The sequence below is a fragment of the Panthera uncia genome, chromosome E1, assembly GCF_023721935.1.
Source record: "Panthera uncia isolate 11264 chromosome E1, Puncia_PCG_1.0, whole genome shotgun sequence".
NCBI lineage: Eukaryota > Metazoa > Chordata > Mammalia > Carnivora > Felidae > Panthera > Panthera uncia.
In genome coordinates this window covers 19,469,798-19,490,585 of record NC_064814.1, presented here as the reverse complement: position 1 = coordinate 19,490,585, position 20,788 = coordinate 19,469,798, and the positions used below count along the sequence as shown (strand labels likewise).

The 20,788-nt window shown below is 45.6% G+C and overlaps 1 protein-coding gene across 10 annotated transcripts in view; it reads right to left on the bottom strand.

Moving 5' to 3' along the window:
* Positions 1-5,004: 5,004 nt before the first annotated feature.
* Positions 5,005-20,788, bottom strand: part of CEP112 (centrosomal protein 112) — a 413,298-nt gene continuing 397,514 nt past the window's right edge. For all 10 annotated transcript variants that reach the window (XM_049637678.1, XM_049637676.1, XM_049637673.1 and 7 more), the window contains 3 exons: positions 10,229-10,330; positions 6,415-6,479; positions 5,005-5,168 (listed from right to left, as the gene is read on the bottom strand). In XM_049637678.1, the coding sequence (XP_049493635.1) occupies positions 5,165-5,168; positions 6,415-6,479; positions 10,229-10,330 (171 nt within the window). In that variant the 3' untranslated portion in view covers positions 5,005-5,164. The remainder of the gene's footprint in view (positions 5,169-6,414; positions 6,480-10,228; positions 10,331-20,788) is intronic.

The window sequence follows — 20,788 nt, the reverse complement described above, 5'->3', positions numbered from 1 at the left end:
TTTGTTTATCTGGATGATTAGTTGAGTAGTTTCTGAGTGCTCTGTGGTTCAGGGAATTCTCCCTCACAGGCTCATCAAGACCACACCCTTCCATGCGCCTGATATTTCCACGAAAGAAGGGAAAACCACGCTAAGCACAGGGTACGTGTTTCGGCGGACCTTTAAAATAATACATTTGCTAAGATAATTATAGCAAACAATGCGTACCAAGCCCCGAACAGAGAAGAGTTGAGAGAAACATTCAAACTGTGGCCGCTACCATCTTTTCAAAGAATCACAGAGGAAGGCATGGACTCAGTGAATACTCGTTAACTCAGGGCTTCCCAAATCCTGTGTCACCTGTGATTGTAGAAATAAAGTGCAGACCAACAGAATGTTGCACAGGAAGAAACTTTTTAGCAACCACCTAGATTTGGGCTCTTCTCAGCGTCTCGCAGAACCCTGGTCGATAAAATAGGTGCACTACAGAGAAAGTCTTCCACGGGTCAATTTGTTTAAGGAGACATTCCAGGTCAAAGACAGATAGGTCGCTTTATCCAAGGGTGTGGCAGGCCACAGACAGCCACGGATCCCTTGACATTGCTGCGTCCGCTACCCTTGACTCTGGGTGGGCTCTGTCTCGGACAAAGTTCAGTAGAAGAGACGCTGTGCTATTCCTGGGCCCGTGGCTCGTGGCTTCCACGTCTGGTCTCTCGTGGGGCTTGCTCTTGGGGGCTCCTGACGGCCGCCCTGTGAGCGATTCATCATGGGTTCCAGCCCTCTGAGCCTCCCGTGGTGGTAACCCGGCTGACATCTGACGGCACCTGCTTGAAACCCAAGTGAGAACGGCCCTGCTGAGCCTGGTCAACCCTCTTCACCCAGAGAGATGCTACGTTGCCGTTAAGCCACTAACTTTGGAGGTGGCTAATGTGCCGTCTAGCACATAGTAGGTACTCAGCATTTATTAGACGGATGACTGACTGAGTGGGTGATATGAACGTGAACCTTCAAGAGGGGGATACGGCATGCCACGTTTCCTAAATATGACATCTGTGTACGTCAAGACAAGTCATACAGAACAGAGCTTGATAGAATACTCGTGTGGGAAACCCTGAATTATAGGAGTGAAATGGTGGGGTTTGGGAAATGTCGCTCTACCCCTTCGTGTTGCAGACTGCCGAAGTGAGGCCCAGACAGGGGAAGGGAATTACATAGGGAAACAAAGCTAATTGGTAGACTCCACCTATGAACTCATTTCCTTTCCTACCTGAAGTAAAGGGGTATGGACGACGTGGTCTCACTTACGTGAACACATTCAGCTAATTAAATATATTGGGCTTCTCATTAGGTAGCCTTGTCTTTCTACTCGCTCATCAGGTCCTTGTGTCCAGCTAGCTATTTTCCAGGAGACCTCTCCTAAATGGTAGACTCCCAAAGAGGATACAAGGGTATTTGTTAGCCTGACGTCTAGACTAAGGTCAGTTCTAAAGACAGCAGAGTCTAGAGCGACACTTGCCTGATGGAAATGCTTGCTTAAAACTGAAATATCTGGGAGAATGAATGTTCAAGTGGCCTAGACATTGGTCAGGGATCCAGAGTTCTCAATTCCTTTAGTCTTAGGTTCCAAATCCCACCTCTCTTCCTCCATGACAGAGCTAAATGGTAGGATCTGAAGTCTGACTCAGTTCTGCAAACAGTACAGTGAAGAACGTCAATACCAGTTAAAATGTGTGATGTTCGGTTTTTACCTTTCAAGGACCATTCCCGCCTGTGCCACTGTTTGCCCATTGGGTCTCCAAATCCAAGAACCACTTCAACAGCTGAAAAGAGGTTTTCTCTAATTATCTTCTTTTCCTCCTTTGAATTGACCAACCATGTATCTTTTTTTGGTTTTATCAAAGGGTCTGTCAGGACAAAAGCACATCCAATTTTAAGTGAGCTTTAGTTAGCAGACTTAAAATTGATCATGCATTTTAGTTTCAGTAACTCGCAATTTCTACACACTTTGATAATTCACTTTAAAGAGCAAACTGTCTTTAATGACAAGGCTTAAAAGAGACGACCTTTCTGAACAAAATATGAAAGCTCAGAACGGATGGCGCTTTTAAGGAAACTATGAATTAAAATGACCTTGTGTTCTGAAACTTTTCTCCAGCCATTTTTGATGTTTTTCCTTCCCTTTTTACTCTTAGAAAGAAAGCTGAAACACCACCGCGTGCCGTGGATGGTGATACACTTCAATAAGAGAGCTGTTAATTGTTAATTCAAACTCATAGTTTCTTCTGTCTGCACTTTCTTTAATGAGGTTGCTCACGACTGCAGGCATATGCCCGTTTCTGAGGAATTCGCTGTTACTGTGTGACATGACAGGGTAACGTTTGAATCGGAGCGATTTCCCTGGAGTCACGGCCGGTTCTTTTGTACAAACTATGGAGCAAGTCGACCCATTCTCTGTCCTCCTTTGTGCCCCTGGATGGCTGCCCTCCGAGGAGCTGATTGTTGAGTGGGGAGGTTGCAAAATCAGGGGTCAGACCCCTGAAAGGGCTCACTGCCTGGTGACGCAGAAACGGTGGAGCCTGAACAAAACCATGACATGTGCCGATGACTGACGGCCGGCCTTCGCGCTAACCCTTCTCCTGCCCGACCCTCTGGTGGGGTGCAAACATGTACCAAGAACACCGTGCTTTCCTTCTGCTTGGTTGTCCCCACTGCCTTATCACCCACTACCTGTTCATGATTGCACGCTGACACGTCAAAAGCACAGGTGGATGGCTATGGTGCAGTAGCCAAGAATAATAACTTGAAAGGTAACTAAATTAGGTACTCGCGATGAACAATCGATCTTCCGCCAGATAAAAGAGGGGATGAGATCTTAGATGATTTTATAATAAGGCGCGATGTGTATAATTTATTTCCTGAGTACTTGCTTTCTCTCCCAGTAGCCATGTATAGACTCAGTGCTCAATTCAGTAAGGAATTCTAAACGTGCCAGGCGCAATTTTTCTTTCTCTTCCTTTATCGGAGAACGTTCACAGAAACATTAGTGTCGGCCATCTACTCCTATCACATACGATCAAACCGACCTAGAGTTTCAGCACACTCACTCCCAAACGTATGTGACACGCATCAGAAGGGAACGAGATCTGGGTGATGTCAAAGGTTCACCAGTGTTTGTAATTTCATAACCCCTGAAATAAGGAAAAGAAAGAATAGCAGGCAACTTTCCAAAACACCTACTGATATTTACTCATGGAAAACAAATATTCCGGAGTGGGAGTTCCAATTCCAGCACACCATACAGTTCACAAAGCATTTTCACTTCAGGCAGCTAATAACCTTCCTAATGAAATCTGTTCGGCTTCGACTTGTTTTCACGGTCTGTAGAGAAGCACTTAAAATTAATCACATAGCCTTAATCTTTCCCTTTTGAGCACTAAATCAGAGGCTGAGCACTAACTGTCCTCATTCGTTAGGTGCTTCTAATAGCATCTGCTTCAGTTTTGCTTTTTTCTGAATATTTTTCAAGCCAATGCCGTAATTTATTGTAGATGCAAGAAAGACCTCAGCTTTGAAAGGACAGTCCTCTATTCCCAGAAGAGGCATCAGGGCAGACATTACCAGGCAGAGGTGAGCTAGAGCAGGAAGGCAAGGCTTTCTTTCTTTCTTTTTTTTAATTAAAAAAAATGTTGATTTATTTTTGAGAGAGACAGAGTGCCAGCGGGGGAGGGGCAGAGAGAGGGGAGACACAGAATCCGAAGCAGGTTCTAGGCTCTGAGCTGTAACACAGAGCCCGACACGGGCCTTGAACCCACAAACCGCGAGATCATGACCTGAGCCGAAGTCAGAGGCTCAACCCATTGAGCCACCCAGGCACCCCAGAAAGGCAAGGCTTTCTATCGATGGTCACCATAAGTCGGCGTTTATGCCAATCCTGGCCCTGGCTTTGGTAGTGGCTGTAAAACCTATTATTTCCTTATCATCTCTGGGTCTCCATTACAGTGCAAAAAAGGGTAATTAATCCCTAGGCAGCAAACAACACAGATGGGTATGGGAAACAGAAAAGAATTTTGAAAAAGTGTACAAAAATGTTCTGTCCTGTCCTTTTACGGTAAACCGGATGATTATGGCCCCGGCGGCGGTCCGGAGTTTGAGTGTCTCGAAGGGCCCGTGGCACACGCCACAATGCGGTCGGAAGAACCCGGAGCATCCGTCTGTCCAGTGCAATTCAAAATTTCCTTGGCCAATGGGGTTGACCAATCAACATAGAACTGCTTCCTGGCACCAGTTGGAGACAAACACCCAAGCATGGGAACAACACCGTATTCTCAGAGGACAACGGGACCAATCGCAGTGCACCCGCCATCACTCGCCAGCGTTTGGCGGGTCCCTGTGACACACCCCTGCATTTTTAGGCTTTCTTAAGGAATACCAACCGATATCAGAATGAAAACAGCAACCACAGAAAGAGTCAGTAACAAGAAGACCAGAGCTGCTACATAAAACCCTTAAACTGTTCTGCCTCTGGAGACCAACAGGACACCTACTTGCACGGGTGTCAGATGATCCAGTGACTGTTATTCTAAATAAACGCACTGCTTATGGATTTGATCTCTGACATGACATAAGGGATTTCCCCCCAGAGTACAATTTGAGATCGGCAGTTATCGTCCAGGGGAAAAATACCATGGATGTATCACACTTATTGTAGCAAATGATGTGCAATGAAAAGTAGAAATAAAACTGATAAGTACAAAATATAATGTTTTAATCATACATGAACATGAAAACAAGGGAAGCATGTTCAAATTTGGGACGCGACACTACAAACGTGATGTTGATCGTACGTGACTGGTAAAATCCTACGCAAACGCGTCAACGAGACATCTTATGAGCCATCATTTCTTTTCCCCGCAGAAGCAACTCTCAGTCCACGCTCAAATGCATGCAAATATGGAAATCAGAAATAAAGAAAGGTTAAAAAAAAAAATAACTTAGGCAGACACAAATAAAAACCACCCCGTAGCGTCCGAGTGCTGCACGTGTTTATGATCTTAATTACATTTAAGGATTAAAAAACGTTCACTGATCTCACAGTTTATTCTACAACATCCAAATCTTCAAACCTGCTGGAAGAAGTCCACAGTATAAGCCCGGGTGCGTCTGCCACCTTTAAGCCTCCGTGCGGTTACCTGAAAGTCAAAAGTCTCAGTTGTGACTTTCTGCAGGTCTGATGGGCATGCCACAGATAAAATATGTTCTAACTCAGGAGGAGCTGGCCAGAGGTTAGAGCTGAATAGAGGGGCGCCCGGGGGGCTCAGTTGGTTGAGCGTCTGACTTCGGCTCCTGGCATGATCCACCGGTTCATGAGTTCGAGCCCCACGTCGGGCTCTCTGCGGTCAACATGGAGCCCACTTTGGATCCTCTGCCCCTGCCTCGCTCGCGTGCTCTCTCTCTCTCTCTCTCCTCTCAAAAATAAATAAATAAACATTTTTAAAAAGCTTATTAAGAAAAAGGATACTTGATATCGAAATTTCCTCACTTATGCCCAGAAACGATCAAATCCCATCTGCACCAGGCAACAGAATCTTTTGAAAAGTGAATGATTCACAAAGTCTTTAACTTTTAATTCACTGCCAAATAAGTAATTCGGCCTTTCACTGCACGAAGAGGGAAGCTGTTGGAAAGACAGCTACATGATCTATGTCAGAGACGTTGCTGGGAACCGTGGACTGAAAAGGCACCCTTGAGAAGCACACGGTGAAGTCACAGTGTTGCCACACCACCCAGCCGTTTATCTATTTTGGTCTAGAGAACATCTGCAGGAGCGCCAAACCCCCAGGGCACACGGGGCTTTGAAGATGTGGGCCGCCATGCTAAGAATTGCGTCATCTTAAAAGAAAGCTGGTCCCCTTAACCCTGCAACCGGGCTTCAAGACAATGTCTTGTCATGACTATGCAGGTGAGGCCCAGGCTTGTCAGGCACCTGCAGATTCTCTCAGTTTGTTCTGATCGTACTGACTAAGCACCGTGATTACAAGGAGTGGGCGGCTTCTCGAAGACAGGCTATTTACTAGAAATAAGTCCCCCTCCCCCCCACCACAAATGGATATTATGTGTAAGCATTGTATTTATTTACTTACTTACTTAAGTGTTTATTCATTTTTGAGAGAGAGAGAGAGAGAGAGCGCACAAGCAGGGGAGGGGTAGAGACAGAGAAGGAGACACAGATTCCGAAGCAGGCACCAGGCTCTGAGCTGTCAGCACAGAGCCGGATGCGGGGCTTGAACCCACGAACCATGAGACCATGACCTGAGCCACCCAGGCACCCCCACGTTTAAGCATTTCAATAAGGACCTTAACGTCAAGCCAGGGGGACTGACTCCCAGGGGCAAATAATACAAACTAATCAGCAGGCATTCGGAGCATGGGCTGTACCTTCTCCCTTGGTAGGTCGTCAGTTCTTCCTGAAGGATGGACGCTCGCTTTTGCAGAAAGTTAACCTAGAAAAAGACACCGTGTGTGAGCAGAGGTGAATATGGCTTCCGTGGCAGTAGTGTGCAACTAACGTGGTCAAATTTTATTCAGTTCTGGCAGTTGCCTGGCTCAAATGCAGAAGATTCATTGCATGTCAATGTTGCGTTTTTAACGTCTGGTCACACTGCATCCCTCCTGAAAATCCATCAGAGACCACAGAATCCATCTGAACTCCTGTCGCAGAGCCATCGGGACCTGGCCCCGGCCTCTCTTCGAGGCTCCACCTCTCCTCCCGTCCTCCCCCACCCCTCCCCACCCACTATGTCTTCCCCACCCTTTTGCCCTTTGGCGTGGGGCCTCCTCTCCCTTTGGAAAGCTTGGCTCACCCTCTCCTATTTGTCCCCCGCTATTCGGTTCAAATGTCACTGCCCCTACCGACTTCCTCGACTCCTCCCCAGCTGCCCACCGCATCCCAGGCAAGATCGTCAACAGCTCCATTATTAGCATAGCCTTGTGGGTTTGGGTTTTCATATCTCTCCCCCCACCCCAACCTGAGAGCTCTTCTGGGTTAGGGAGGATGTTTCTTCATCTCTGTGTCCCCAGTCTCTTTTCACAGGGCTGGGCATGAACCTGGTATTCACTAGTATTTAAGGAATGGATGAGTGAGTAGAAAGAAAATGACCGTCTTCTGGAAACCTCCAGCCATCGTGGGGATTCCCTGAGGTTGGAGAGACAATATTTTGTAGTGGAAAGGGCCTAAGCTTCGTCTGAAGTTGGGCCACCTTGGGTTCAACTCCTGGCTTGGCCTCTATGGCTCTAGGAAAGTTACTTAAGCTCTTGATGCCTCATCTGTGAAATGGGATTAATGATAGCTCCTTGCCAAGGTTATGAGGATAACGGGAAATGACTGATAGAAACTGCCTCGTGCAGAGCTCACAGCCGGTACCACCTCCTGCTCCCACTCCCAGGGGGGCTGAGGGCTAGAGGAAACTGGTGGCTTAGCATAGGCTCTTAAATCAGATCTCTACAAAGTGATTTGGTTTTGTTTTTTTTTTTGAAGCATACATTTCTATATACCACTAAAGATACCTATATCACGTATAAATTCAAAAGCACCTTACACGGCCACATAGAAACGGTCTGGGGGTAACCTCTATGGCTTGATGTAATCAAGACTCAACAGTATTTGATCATTTCGGAATTGTTTACTCTTGCCTCTTTGGTCTGAACTGAAACCATGGCAACGGTTGGTTCTGAAACACAGGCAAGAGGATACAGCTGGCAGAAGAGCAAACGTGCTTTGCAAGAGAGGGAAGCACAGTTTTTCGAAATGGGTACATATCCAAGGGGTCCCCTCGGTTTTGCTTACTTATAGTATCAGCCCGGTCTTAGTTCTGTCCAATTGCTCAAAAGACCCATGGGACAATTGATAATGTTGACAGATGCAAGGATTACACTGATTCGGCTTCCCTCCCCCCCGCTGTGCTTTGCCACTGGAATTCCAACAATTTTCAGAAAACACAGGCACCTGTGCTTTCAAACTAAATTTGCTCACTATATGGCCTGTGACTCCCCCATGCAGCTGCCAATTCTGAGGCCCTAACGCAGCTGGCAGCACTCCCTTTCTGGGTCAACATCCAGTTTTAGGAGGCTGAAGTGGCTTTTATTACAGTGAAATGATATGAATGATAACAGAAGCCCTGCAGGTGGATATCAGATTTCTTTCTTTCTTTTTTCTAAAAAAAAAAACCCAAAAAACCCCAAAACTAAAAAACGAAAAACACAACAAAACCCTCCTCTGAAGGTGCCAGGTCCTACATAGCTGACTCTATGGAAGCTCTCCTACAAAGTTAATGGGTAAACCACACTTCAAGGGGAGCTTTTCACGCAAATAAAGATGACTTAAACCTTTCTATGTCAACACTTTCCTGCGGTACTTATTTTTCTGTGTAGAAGCAAACAAGGCAACACTTAGCTGACGGTAGCAATGGCCGACGGTAGCAATGGCCGACGGAAGCAATGGCGGAAGGAAGCAATGGCCGGCGGAAGCAATGGCCAACGGAAGCACATGTATGGAATGATGCAATGAACATTTCATTTTCAGAGAAGAGGCTTTTTACTGAGGGGAATGCATGTGGGGAGGCTAAAATTTGCCCTATGCTCTGTCTCACATATTACAAAAAAGTGAATGTGACTATCATTATCAAAATCGTTATTTCATAAATACATTTATCAAGCGCTCACTATGTGACCAGCAGTACTCTCGGCACAGAGAGCAAAGATCTCTTTCTCTGATGGAGCTGGAGCTTTTCCGGAAAAAAAGTACGTTTTCCTTTTTTTTCCATTTCTTAACAGAGACACGATTTGCAAATATTTTCTCCTATTCCATGGTATGTCTCTTTGGTTTCTGCCTCTTGTTGCCTTTTGAAATACGAAGTTTTAAATTTTGTAAAGTCCAGTTCATCTGGTTGCTTGTTTTTGGTGTCATAGCTAAAAAACTCCCACCTGCCCAATGCACAAGGATTTTCTCCTTCATCTAAGAAGATTTCTTCTTAGAGTTTTCTTCTCTGAGTTTCCCTGTGGAAAACACGTGAGGAAGGACTCCAACTTCATTCTTTTTTCCATGGGAATTATCCGACTGCCCCTGCACTGTTCTATTTGTCCCTCAGTGGAACCGTCCTGCAACACTTGAAAATTAACTGACCAAAAATAGAAGGTTTCCCCCCTCACCCCTGGACTCTCAATTCCATTTCATTCACCTCTGTGTCTATCCCTTTGCCAATGTTACACTGTCTTGATTATCACAGCCTCGTCGTGAATTTTGAAATTGGGAAGCGTGAGTCCTCCAAATTCATTCTGACTTTTTCAAGATGGTTTTGACTACTGTGGGTCCTCGCTATTGTTTTTCGCCATTCTCCGCCCTACAAGGATTCTTAGACACGTGAAGGCAATGCGATTGTCGTAAATTAAAACAGGACGTTTTAAATTTCTGAGTGTATGAGTGGGAATGTGTGGTTTCTTTCCCCTGTTAGAGTATAACAAGCTCATTGGCCTGGCGACACATAAAACGTGTTTACAGAAGTACGTGGAAAAAACTCACATTGGAAGTTGTTGAATTATTTTGAGCATCTAAATTTACATCAATCATATCTCTCGTATTTCATAAACTCTACCAAGAACTACACATCTCAGCAAGAAATACACATTTCAGCAAGAAATATTTAACTGAATTGTTTGAATACCTTGTCATTATTCTGCTTGGAATTTAAAATGCATCTTGTTCTGTCTAACAACCACATAAAACACAGCAGAATAAAAATGCTTCTCATTTAACCATGGTTTCTGTTTCTCTGCTCTTTCACAGTCAGAAATCAACAATGTGCCAAGGGATGGCATTTGGGGCCTGGTACAAAGAGTAAAAAGGGTGAGGCCGTACTAGAATGTGACTGTAAATGAGTAAAAGTAACCATAACTGAACTTTTCAATTTCACGGTGCTTTTAAGAGAATCTTATCGAGACAGTGAGTTCCAAAACCAGTAAGGAAAACATTCTCAAAACAAAACAAAAAACAAAACCAAAACCAAAAACAAAAACAAAACAAAAAAGCAAAAACAAACCTCAAACCAAAAACCGATTCATCCTGAGTTGCACGTTATGCTAGGATATGATATTACTTTTCAGCAGTCAATTCCAAATTAAACTTATCTGTAAGGTCTGTTTTCAGGATACACACATCACCTGAACCCTTAGGAAAGGCCTTGATTCTAGTAATTACCTGTGACTTGAGGGAGGAAATGGTGTCTTCAAGCTCTTGCCTTAGAGATGCTGGCATCAATCCTTTGAATTTTGTTTCATATTCTTGCCGTATATAAGTTATCTGAAGTGGGGGAAAAAAAAAAAAGAAAGCTTATCAACGTCTCCACGGCAATGATCGTTTCAAATTTCAGGAAACCCGGGAGAATATCGATGTATCACAAAGCTAAGTTTGTTACACGTGGTCCGTAAATATGAAATGAGAGGAAACAAGAGTTACAAACCAAAAAAGGCATTCGGTCTGCCCTTCTGAGTCCGGGAGAGAAGTCCCTGAAACACTTTATTTCTTTAAAATCCCCATTAACACAATTTATAGTGCTTGATAAGGAAACCACCTGTTCTCTCCTCGCCACTCAGGATAGACACGCTATGCTAATCTTCTCTTGCTCAGGATGTGGACTGTGATCACGACACACTGTGATCTGGGGACAACGTGTGGTGCGGTGTTGCGTGGATTAAGGCACTTCTTCAACCTGGCTGGGCACCTGGGCGCTCGATATAATCCATAGGACTATGAAGACGGGAATGAAAGAGGATCTACACTGCCGGGTCTCCAGATCTCAACACAGTGAGACAGGCGGAAGGAGAGTCTTTGGAGGGATGCACCTGCGCAGGGTAAAGAGGTACAAGAGGGTGAGCACGAATGCGAGTGTGTCCGTCTTGGTGTCTTTCTCCAGCTACATTTATCTCTCTTCCTCCTAATCTGAGATGCAACGGAATTAAAAAACAAAAACAAAAACAAAAACCCATTGCACGCGCTGTGTTTAACTTAACGGAATATTAAAGCTGAATGGCAGGGTATCCCATAAATGATGCATCGGACGCATCTGGAAAGAAGGTAATATGCTATGAAAATACATGCACCTGGGCTCAGTTAGACACGTCTATGGACTTACTGAAGATACTTTAAAATCACCAGCCTTCGACTTCCACCTTTTCTTACGTCAAACTGGATTAAGAGATGTGTTCTAACAGTTCTTTTCACTGCCCACTAAAATTGCACAGCAAAGGTTCTAGAACGGGATTTTTCCATTTTTGGCAAAGCGTTTTTTGACCTATGTTATAATCTTGTGATTTACACCTAAAAACAGAAATAATGAAAAATAATCTCTCCCAGGGATGCAGTATTTGATCTTTCCCACCTTCTCTTCTTGGACTTAAGTTCAATAGTTACATCAAACGAAAGGCACAGGCAAAGCAAAACACGTACTTTATAACACAGATCTCAGGGGCAACATTTGTTGAGGATCCACAAGCTACTCTATTGACCTTATTTTTCTATCATTCAACACTGGCTCTGAAATTCTGAGCTGCTACTCTTAAAAGGGATTCCTGCGTGCTTTCTTGTACCCTTGTTTGTTTGGAGTGTCTACGTTTGAAAGACAACAGGGCTGGGTATAAGAGTGCCCAACCCCACTTCCTTTCCCTCGGAACCCTGGAGACGTTTCTCTTTAAGGTCTTCTGGCATCGCATGCACCTATGGCGAAGTCTGAAGGCAGGCTGATTTGTTTTCCATGTGGAACGTGACTTTCTTTCTTTGCTTCAATGCCCACATGATTTCCTTTTTCTTCGATGCAGGAGCTTCCCTGGGATAGGTTTTGGTACTAATGACGACCGATGTTCGTGAGAACACGGTGTGTTCCCTTTCATGCAGTTCTTTGAAGAATAGTTTCATGGGGCCATCTCTCCTCAGTTTCAAGTACACTGGAGGTGAAGGCCAAGCTCATCAGCTCTTGGGTTAAACCTCACTGTTCCTCTGGACTCCCCTGCCCCCACTTCACTTTTCATATCTGATGGTCACCCTCTATTGGAGGCTGGGCTGTAGACGGCAGAGAACTGTGGGTGAACGAGACTGCCCTGTGATCACCCCTATCACATCCCTTTTTAAACCCAGCATGCTGTATTTTCCACCTTCAACTGAGGACCAGACATTTCTACTTCCTGTCTGCTAGTCCTTTGTTTTTATTTCACTGAATCTAAGTAAATGAGCTCTTGGAAAATCTGAAATTACCTCACTTATGAATGAGACTATGAATCAGGAAAATACTACTATCCTGCATTCTTAAACCCATTATCTTGAATTTAAAAATCATCATACCAAGCAGAATCGTTACTTGAATAAAGTCACAGAAAACTTTAATCTGTTGTTTGCTCTATTTACAAGGCTGATAATGTTACTACTAGCAAACATTTATTGAGTACTTTCAGTGTGCCAGATGCAATTCTGAGTGCTTTAGTAAGCGGTTAGTGCTTCTGACAACCCAGGGAAGGAAGCACAGAGAGGTAAGCCAGGATTTGAACTCAAGGAGTCTGATTCTCAAGTACGTACTCTCAGGCACTATGCTCTGCTGTTTCTCAAATAATCTCTCCAAATGCTGAAATGTTTTTTCCACCCCAAAAGCAAAAGGACGTCACAGACACAACCAGTTCGAGAAGTTTGATCCACTACACAGCAGTGCTCTCCTCAACGTAACAGGGGCTATGAGAAGGGGGCAGATGTATTACCGCCCTTCCAGACTTCCATCTAGTCTTTGTGGGTTTTTCGGTTTTCTTTGGATGACTATAATAACAACAATGATGACAATAATTGCTTCCCCATACTTTCCCCTTGGCTTAACATTTTTTAAAACATTTTTTAAAGTTTATTTATTTTGAGAGAGAGAGAGAGAGAGAGAGTGGGGAGGGGGAGTTAAGCGCCCATTGGCTTACCACTTGAATCGAAGATTTATAAATAAGACTAATTTCAAATGTCTATGTAAGTGCAATGGACATATTGACCTAAACCACAAGTTCCATAAATCCCCCACGTAAGCAGACATTTTAAGGTCTAACCGGTGAGTGAAGGCTGTATCTAAGTTTGTCACATGGCAAAATGAGCAAGGGGAGGGAAAGAATTAGCTTATTTGCCTTCATATCACTTTTGACTCCTGCTACTATTTTACTGTCCCCGTCTGTGACCCAGGATGTGTCTGAGGGGGAATAACGTGGGAGTGATAACCTTTATCTACAAACTAATCACAAACTGTGAGCTGCTACCTATGCTAATCTCCCTTCCTTTCCCTGTCTTCCCACGTTTCCCTGGTGACCTGAATCCGGCCTTACCACAGATCAAGAAGCAGAAAGAAACGGAGTTGATCTAAGCCAAGGATTTGATGGACATACATTCCTTTTCCTAAGGGAAATGAAAGTTTTTACATAGAAATCTAGTTTATTATTAGGCTTGAATATTCATTTCCATTAGCATACACTGTCCAATTACACTAGTGAGCGCTATGTTAGTTTATGAAATACAGAAGCATTTGAGGACGGCTCTCACTTGAGTAATTCTGGAAAGGAAGAGCTACGGCTGTTTTGGCTCATTTCCATCCCACCTCACCACTCCCACCTCCCTCTAAAAGCTTCCACATCCCTCGACCACACCACACCAAATAGACACAAGCCTCCCTCTCTCCTTCTTTTCCTTCCCTTTCTTCCTTTTGGCAGAAAAAAATTTAGGAAACCTAGGATCATGACAAATAGTGACATTCCTGTAATGTAGTAAGACCCCTGCATGCCCAGTGGAAATGGTGTATGAATAACATGGCACCCATGTGACCAAAGATAGCTGTGCTCTGCACCATGGCAACAGATTGCCCACCTTTCCCTTGAAGGCATAGCATTGACAGTATTTCCTTTAATTTCTAAAACGGACCATGAAGACTGAGAACACCCATGACTAGAGTTCAGTGTTACACTTCAGTTAAATGTATATCCTGGGTAATCGGACAAATACTCATTTGCATAAAGAAGAGTCCACAGAGCGTACAGAATAGGTAGTCGACTTGCACCAGTAGGGTCTCTGGAGATAAAAATTCAAAGTGATGCCGAGAAAAGTGAAGCTTGGAAATCTTATAATTTTCCTAAAAATATGGAAGGAGCACTAAAGCGTATTTTGTGGTGTTTTTATTGAAAAACACTATCAACTAGTCACGTCGAGATGTCCAATCCATGTCCAATATGTCATCTTCCTGTCGCGTAACAAAGCAAGTAAGATACGAGTGTGAGGCTTTGTACAAACAACTTAAGGGCCTCAGCCACAGGGTATTTGATTGCAAGCTCCAGTGTGCCCGATACGGCATTCACTTTTGAAGAGGTGAGGAAAGGGCCACTGGTGGCCACTGGTGGCCACTGGTGTTGCTTTGTCACGTGTCCCTGCACAGCCATTTGTAATTGTCTTCTGAGGTAAGACTGAAGCAGTTCAGGAAAATGAGTGTGCTTGATATCACCTTACACAATCCAACCAAGCATTTCTGGGGTCCGTTCAGCAGAGGGAGAAGGGAATTAAGTCACAATTCTACTGATGGCATCTCTGAAAGGTCTCCTCACTTCTCTGCATTGCCCCTGGGACCAGTCCAGTCTGGATGCCTTCATCTTGTACCTGGCCCACTGCAATACTGGTATGTTGGTTTTGGGTTTTGGTTCAACTTTTCTTAACATCGAAAATGAAACTCAGAGGCGCCTGGGTGACTCAGTAGGTTAAGTTCCAACTCTTGATTTGGGCTCAGGTCATGATCTCACAGTTCGTGAGATTGAGCCCTGTGTTGGGCTCTGTGCTGATGGCATGGAGCCTGCTTGGGATTCTGTCTCCCCCTCTCTCTTTGCCCCTCCCCTGCTCATGCTCTCTCTCTAAGTAAATAAATAAACATTAAAAAAAAAATAAAATCAAAATCGAATCCTTTAAAAGGCCAACAGGGTCCTGTCCAGTCTGGCCCCTATCCACCTCGTATTCCTGTCACTTGGGGGTCCCCTCACTTCCAGGCACCTGACCGGACAGCTTCTTTCTGTCCACTTACCAGGTTCCCAGACACTTGTCCTCACAACAGGCTTTTCTCATCTTCCTCTCCTTACTTTCCCATCCCGTGGGGCTTTGCTGTTCCTCCACCTATATCTCTGGGTATGAGGGTCCTGAAGTGTGGTGATCTCAGGGGTGCTATCCACCCAGGCACCCAGCGTGGGGACCTTGGCAGGCCCTGGTCAGGACGTTGCGTCTGGGGCAACCACCTTCCAACTTCAGATGGGCTGGAGCCCCTCACTCTGGCAGGCAGCAGCTTTCCTCAGTTTCCTTTTGGGAACGGAGGCCACACCAGCCCTTGCTTTCAAGCTGCGACCCAGTCTCTTGTCATCTACCTGGCAAGGAGCCCTCTCAGCGCTTTTGTTCCCCGTTACCCCTGGGATTTTCGTCCCAGCTGCCTCTGCCTGCTGATGCGCTCAGGACCCTGTACTCATGGTTTTGGCTTCACTTGCCACTCTGGGGTTCTGTTCTGTTTCCAGGTCACGTGCACGGATGTCCATCCTACTTCTGACACCAAATACATTTTACTTTTCTCTTTTTATATTTTGCCAATCATCATTGAGTGTTTGGAGCAGAGGGGGTGCCTCATAACTTGACCACATAGAGCCATCTTGTGCAAAGGGGCAGACCATAACCTGCCTTTTAACTTAATATAGTCAACTGTGGGAGTTAAGAACCCAGACTCTGGAGTGGGAATGTTGGAGCTGAATCTGGGTCCCTAACTGCATGCCCTGGGAAGGAAAAAGAAGTGCCTCCACTTCTCTTTCAGGAAAATGGGAATTATAACTTCTCAAGACTGCTGTGAGGATTAGATGACTTAACACATGTAGAAGTTTTACAAGAGTGGCACTTAGTAAATGTTCAATAAATGTTAGTTATCCTTACACCATGTATTGGAGACTCTACATATATGTTTCATTATATTATATACATGTGTGTTATGAAATTATACACACACACACACACACACACACACACACACACATTTCATTTAGCCAAGCCTCTATCATTAGACTTTTTGATTTCTAATTATTTATAATAGCAGAAATCCTGATAACAAATTATTTAAATTATTTGCATATATTCATGATTAACTTGAGGGCTCCATTTAAATCTCCTTTTGCATTTTTTAGTATCTACTGAGTGAGAAAGTACATAATGACAAAAACCTCCTACGAATTCAGAATCAACTTTAAGTGAACTTGTATTTTATAAGTAAAATCATCTACATGCATTTGGAAAGTAGTAGTACCTGTTTTTGAGCCATATTATTTATCCAGGCTACTGACAATGATTGGTGTATGTATGAATTTTCTCGACCCTTCCTTGCCAACAGCCCTGGCCCACAGGTGGGGAATCATTGCTTCATGCTGCATGATTTAAGGCAAGAATCTCAGCTCAAAACTCTCCCTCCATCCAGCCTGGATTTCTACCAATTAGATAAATATTGGCATGGGGGAAACTGTCAGATGCTTCTTCTCATTATGGGTTAATGTGTTCAGAACGGTGTCCTTCTAACACCTGGCTTAGCTCAATGCCATAAAGCAAAGTGGGTTTGACTGCTGAGAGTAGATTGAAGGGTTGGAGACGAGGGAAAGAGCAAGAGGGACATTTGGAGCACAGTAGATACTCTGGGAGAAGGGGAACGTGGGGGGGCACTGCAGGAGGGGGTTTGGAGGAAGTGCAGAACATCAAAAAGATGGTGGGCTGCCGAAGGGCGGTGACAAGCAGGTAAGAGGAGGGCAGGAGAGGGACACAGGGAAGGAGGCTGCTGGGGGGATCCGCTATAAGGCGAACAGAAATGTGGGGGATGTGTCTGAGTGATGGGCCTTTGTGCAGCAAAAAGTTTTTGCAGGGGCTTTTTAGGGGAGTGAGTCTATAAAACTCATTGGTTTGATATTGAATTCCAATGTGGTTTAAAGAATAAGAATGAAAGAAATTGTAGTGAATGATGGTACCAAAAAAAAAAAAAAAAGAAAGAAAGAAAGAAAGAAAAAAGCTCTGGTGCAGCTGAGAAAAAATGCTCTGCCTTCTAAGAAATTTCATTTTTATTGGGGTTAAGGTATTATGTGTTGCCACAGCAACTGCCAAGAGAGATCCATTTTAAGAAGGGCGCTCTGCAGCAAAGCTGGTGTACTTTGATTCCGGAGTACAAAGTGGAAATGTAGAAGTAACCATAATTTTCTCAACAGTCTCCAAAATATTCATTTCCCCCCCTTTCTTCAATATGGTTTTTTCTTACGGTTCTTTATTCCAACCGGCGTAGCCTCCACGCCCCGCACGTAGGAACCAGTGTCCACCCCAAGGGGGTGACGCCTGGTGCTGACTGGGCCCGAGCCTCTCAGGAGAGGGGGTGGCTGACTAACGAAGCAGCCACCGACCCCTATATGGTGGGAGGAGAGCGTGAACTAGTTTCTGGAAAGGGCTCTGGTTTTAGGAGGAAGGAACGCTTTTCCGGTACCGTGGAGGAAATGGTGGCCTGGGGATGAAGACAACGGTTCAAACCTAGCACTTTAATTAGGTTTGGATGCTCTGAATCCAGATTTGGGTAGGTGAAAAAATTCCTGACACCAAAAAAGAAATGTGGGTCTGAGAACTTACACATACAGAAAAGACGGGAAGCAGGTACGATAATCGGAAAATTACCAATAAACTGCCCAAATCTGCCCACGAATCAAAGGCTTAACTATCTAATAAAAAGACTGGGGTTGTGCCGTGAAATAAACATTTGCAAATATTAAAATCTGAGGGGATGTTTGGCACATAAGCTGTACCCTTTCCCTCCTGATGGAGAAGAAAAAGCTGAAATTGTATTTTTGGGCTCCTATAAACGAATGTGGTCTTTGGAGGTACTCATTTGGAATTGCACAAGATGCATGTTGTGGATATTTGTTTCACCCTTCAGCATTCATTTAAGGGTCTTCTAATTACTGGAATACATCCCCCGCACACACACTGTCCCATCCAAGGTCACAGCGATAGAGTATGTGACAAGGCCTAGGCAATCATCACATCATATTCCCCCTATGCTGTGATCATTTGGGGCCTGGATACATGATCCAAGTTCAGGTAAGCAGAGTCACCAAGAGTCAGGAGACAAACTCTCTCATCCACTAGACTTCACCCAGGGGGATGTCCTGGGGTTGCGGCCGCCATCTTGCTACCACAGAGTGAAAGCTGGACTGAGGGGGAGCCAATCCAGAGGAAGAAGAGCTGAAAACTAGAGAGAGGGGGAGAGAGAGGGAGAGAAATGGGGCCCTTGGTCAAGCTGAACCTGAAGCTAGCCCCGTCCTGACATTTTTCACTTGGGGTTGTGTTTTCTGTCACACGCAACCAAAACAGTCCTGACTGAACCAACGTGGAGTATGTAAAACATTAGCTTGCATCTATGTGTTGCGTCTGTTTGACCAGGGGTCAGCAAATTTGCGCCTACAGGCCAAATGTGGCCCACCACCTATTTTTGTCAATAAAGCTTTATTGGAACCCAGTCATGCTCATTTGCTTCCCCGTTATCTACGGCTGCTTTCGCGTGCATTGATCGCTCAGGCAGAGCTGTGCGATCTTGACAGAGACCCGACGGCCTGCTGAGCCTAAACCATTTTCTGCGTAGCCCTTCACAGAAAGTCGGCTGGTCCTTGCGCAAGGCTGAGAAACCCAAGGCGGGGACTGGACTTGTTCTGTCGAGTGCTGGGGCCGCAGCATTTGTCTCACCGCCTGGCAGACGGTAGCAGCTCGGTCAATATTTGTGGAGTGCACGAACGAATCCGACCTCACGGCACACAGGGTTGAAAGCCAGTCTCTGTCTCAAGACCACAGGGTCTTCGGAATGTTGAGGAAACTCATCACAAAACCTCTCCCCAAATACAGAGAGCAGATGCTGTCGTCACAGCCTGCAATTTTTAACCGGCACTGTGGCTACACAGCAGGCCAGCGTCAGGGCCGAGAACATCTGAGGCAAACACGAGGCCTGCGGGGCTGCTGAGGTTCACCCTGAAGGAGAGGAGTTGGCTTCGTCCGTGTTCTGTCCCCTCCTCTGGCTTCTTCCCCCTTCCTCTCACTACCAGACTTTTTATAGGGTTGCAACATTAAATGACTCATGCCTCTTAGCTTGTATGTTTGTTTTCTCCTGAAATTAAACGCTGGCTCTTTTCTCACTGGAATATATTATTTTGGCTTCTGTTCCTAATGTTTTTCTTCCTGATGATACCGTTCCTGATCCTTTTCTTCGCATAGGTCGCTGTATACTATGAACACACCCTCGCTTCAAAGAAAGGCTGGTATGAAGGCTGAGAGGATTACGACGTGTGTGCCAATTCTGGAGGCAGGGACTGAGAAAGGCTGAGTGCGGGAGCCCGGGGAGGTACACGCTGGAGAACGGGGACACCGCGCGGAGGGCCGAGTTCACGGGAGTTAAAGGGAAGCCATATGTCCACTTGCCTTGGGAAAGGTACATCTCTGAAAGGGTTTGGAGAGAACACTTTGGGGAGGGACAGGGCTCCTAGAAGTGCCTGGCCTTCCCCTCAGAGACAGAGTTCTGGGTCAGCTCTTTCTGGTTGGGGCCAGACCTTGTGAAAAGGTCATGTCTGTCAACGCAGGGCCAAAACCCCAACCGAGGGGGGGAGGTTGTTAATAGGAGACCCAGGAAGACTTGGGGAGCGAGACTGGTATTCAGTAAGGCCGGTTTGGGTTCTGGAGTCCACTGGACATTTAGTCTTTGTACCCTGAAGTAAGGTCGGAAGACATGGCATGTAGTAAACGCTCAGCGAACGTTGTTTGAATGAGTTAATGACTGAACAAAGCTGTGGGTGAATAGGTAGCTGGGACCTGGAAATTACGGAGGGCAGCAAAAGTCACCCCCCACGAGTTTCAACTGAATGTAACAGAAAATGAGGGGAGATCAACACTTTAAATACCTGAGGCGCTAGGGGACTGTATTAAGGAATTGATAATCCTCCATGTATTATGAAGACGCTGCTCAATCCTTCCATAAAGTCTGGGAGACAGAGGATAGCCTACCCATCTCATAGATGAAGAAACAGGCCCACAGTGAGTGAGTACTAGAACCAGGCCGAAGCCAGATATGTAAACCTGCACCGGGCCCGCTCATTACTGGGAGGTGGGGGGTGAGGAGGATTGATCTGGAAGCGTTGAGAGAAATCTGAAGGGAGACAGCCTGGGGCTCAGGGACGGTGGGAGCGGCTGTAGTGATGTAGGAGAGCGAGAGCTCTGGGCTGAAGGCAGGGCTGTGGGAAGGTCCTGCAACAGAAGCTGATGGTGAACTGGCTTGTAAACAATAAAAGCGAGAGGTGAGGTGGAAGAGAATTCAGGCCTCAGCCACGTGCCCAGAAGAGCGATGGCGCTGGAGAGGTGGGGTAACGGGTGGCGGGGGCCCGTCTCTGTGTGTGTGGGAGAGAGGACATGGCTTCGGGTCTCATTTACTTAGTCTGAGGTGCCGGGGAGACGTTGACGAAGAAAAGCCAAGGGGGCTGATGAGGAAGGCCAGGATTGGAGGTCCAAGAGCCCTAGGCCGGAAAAGCAAGGTGAAGCCTTGGGAACGGACGGGCTCTCTGAAGGGGGAAGGAGAGACTAAGAACCTGCCAGGAGCAGAGATTTCATCCCCAAGGGGCTCCACCATTCAGGGTGCGGGAGCACTGGAATGAGAGAAAGATCAGGAACGGTGGGAGAAAGGCA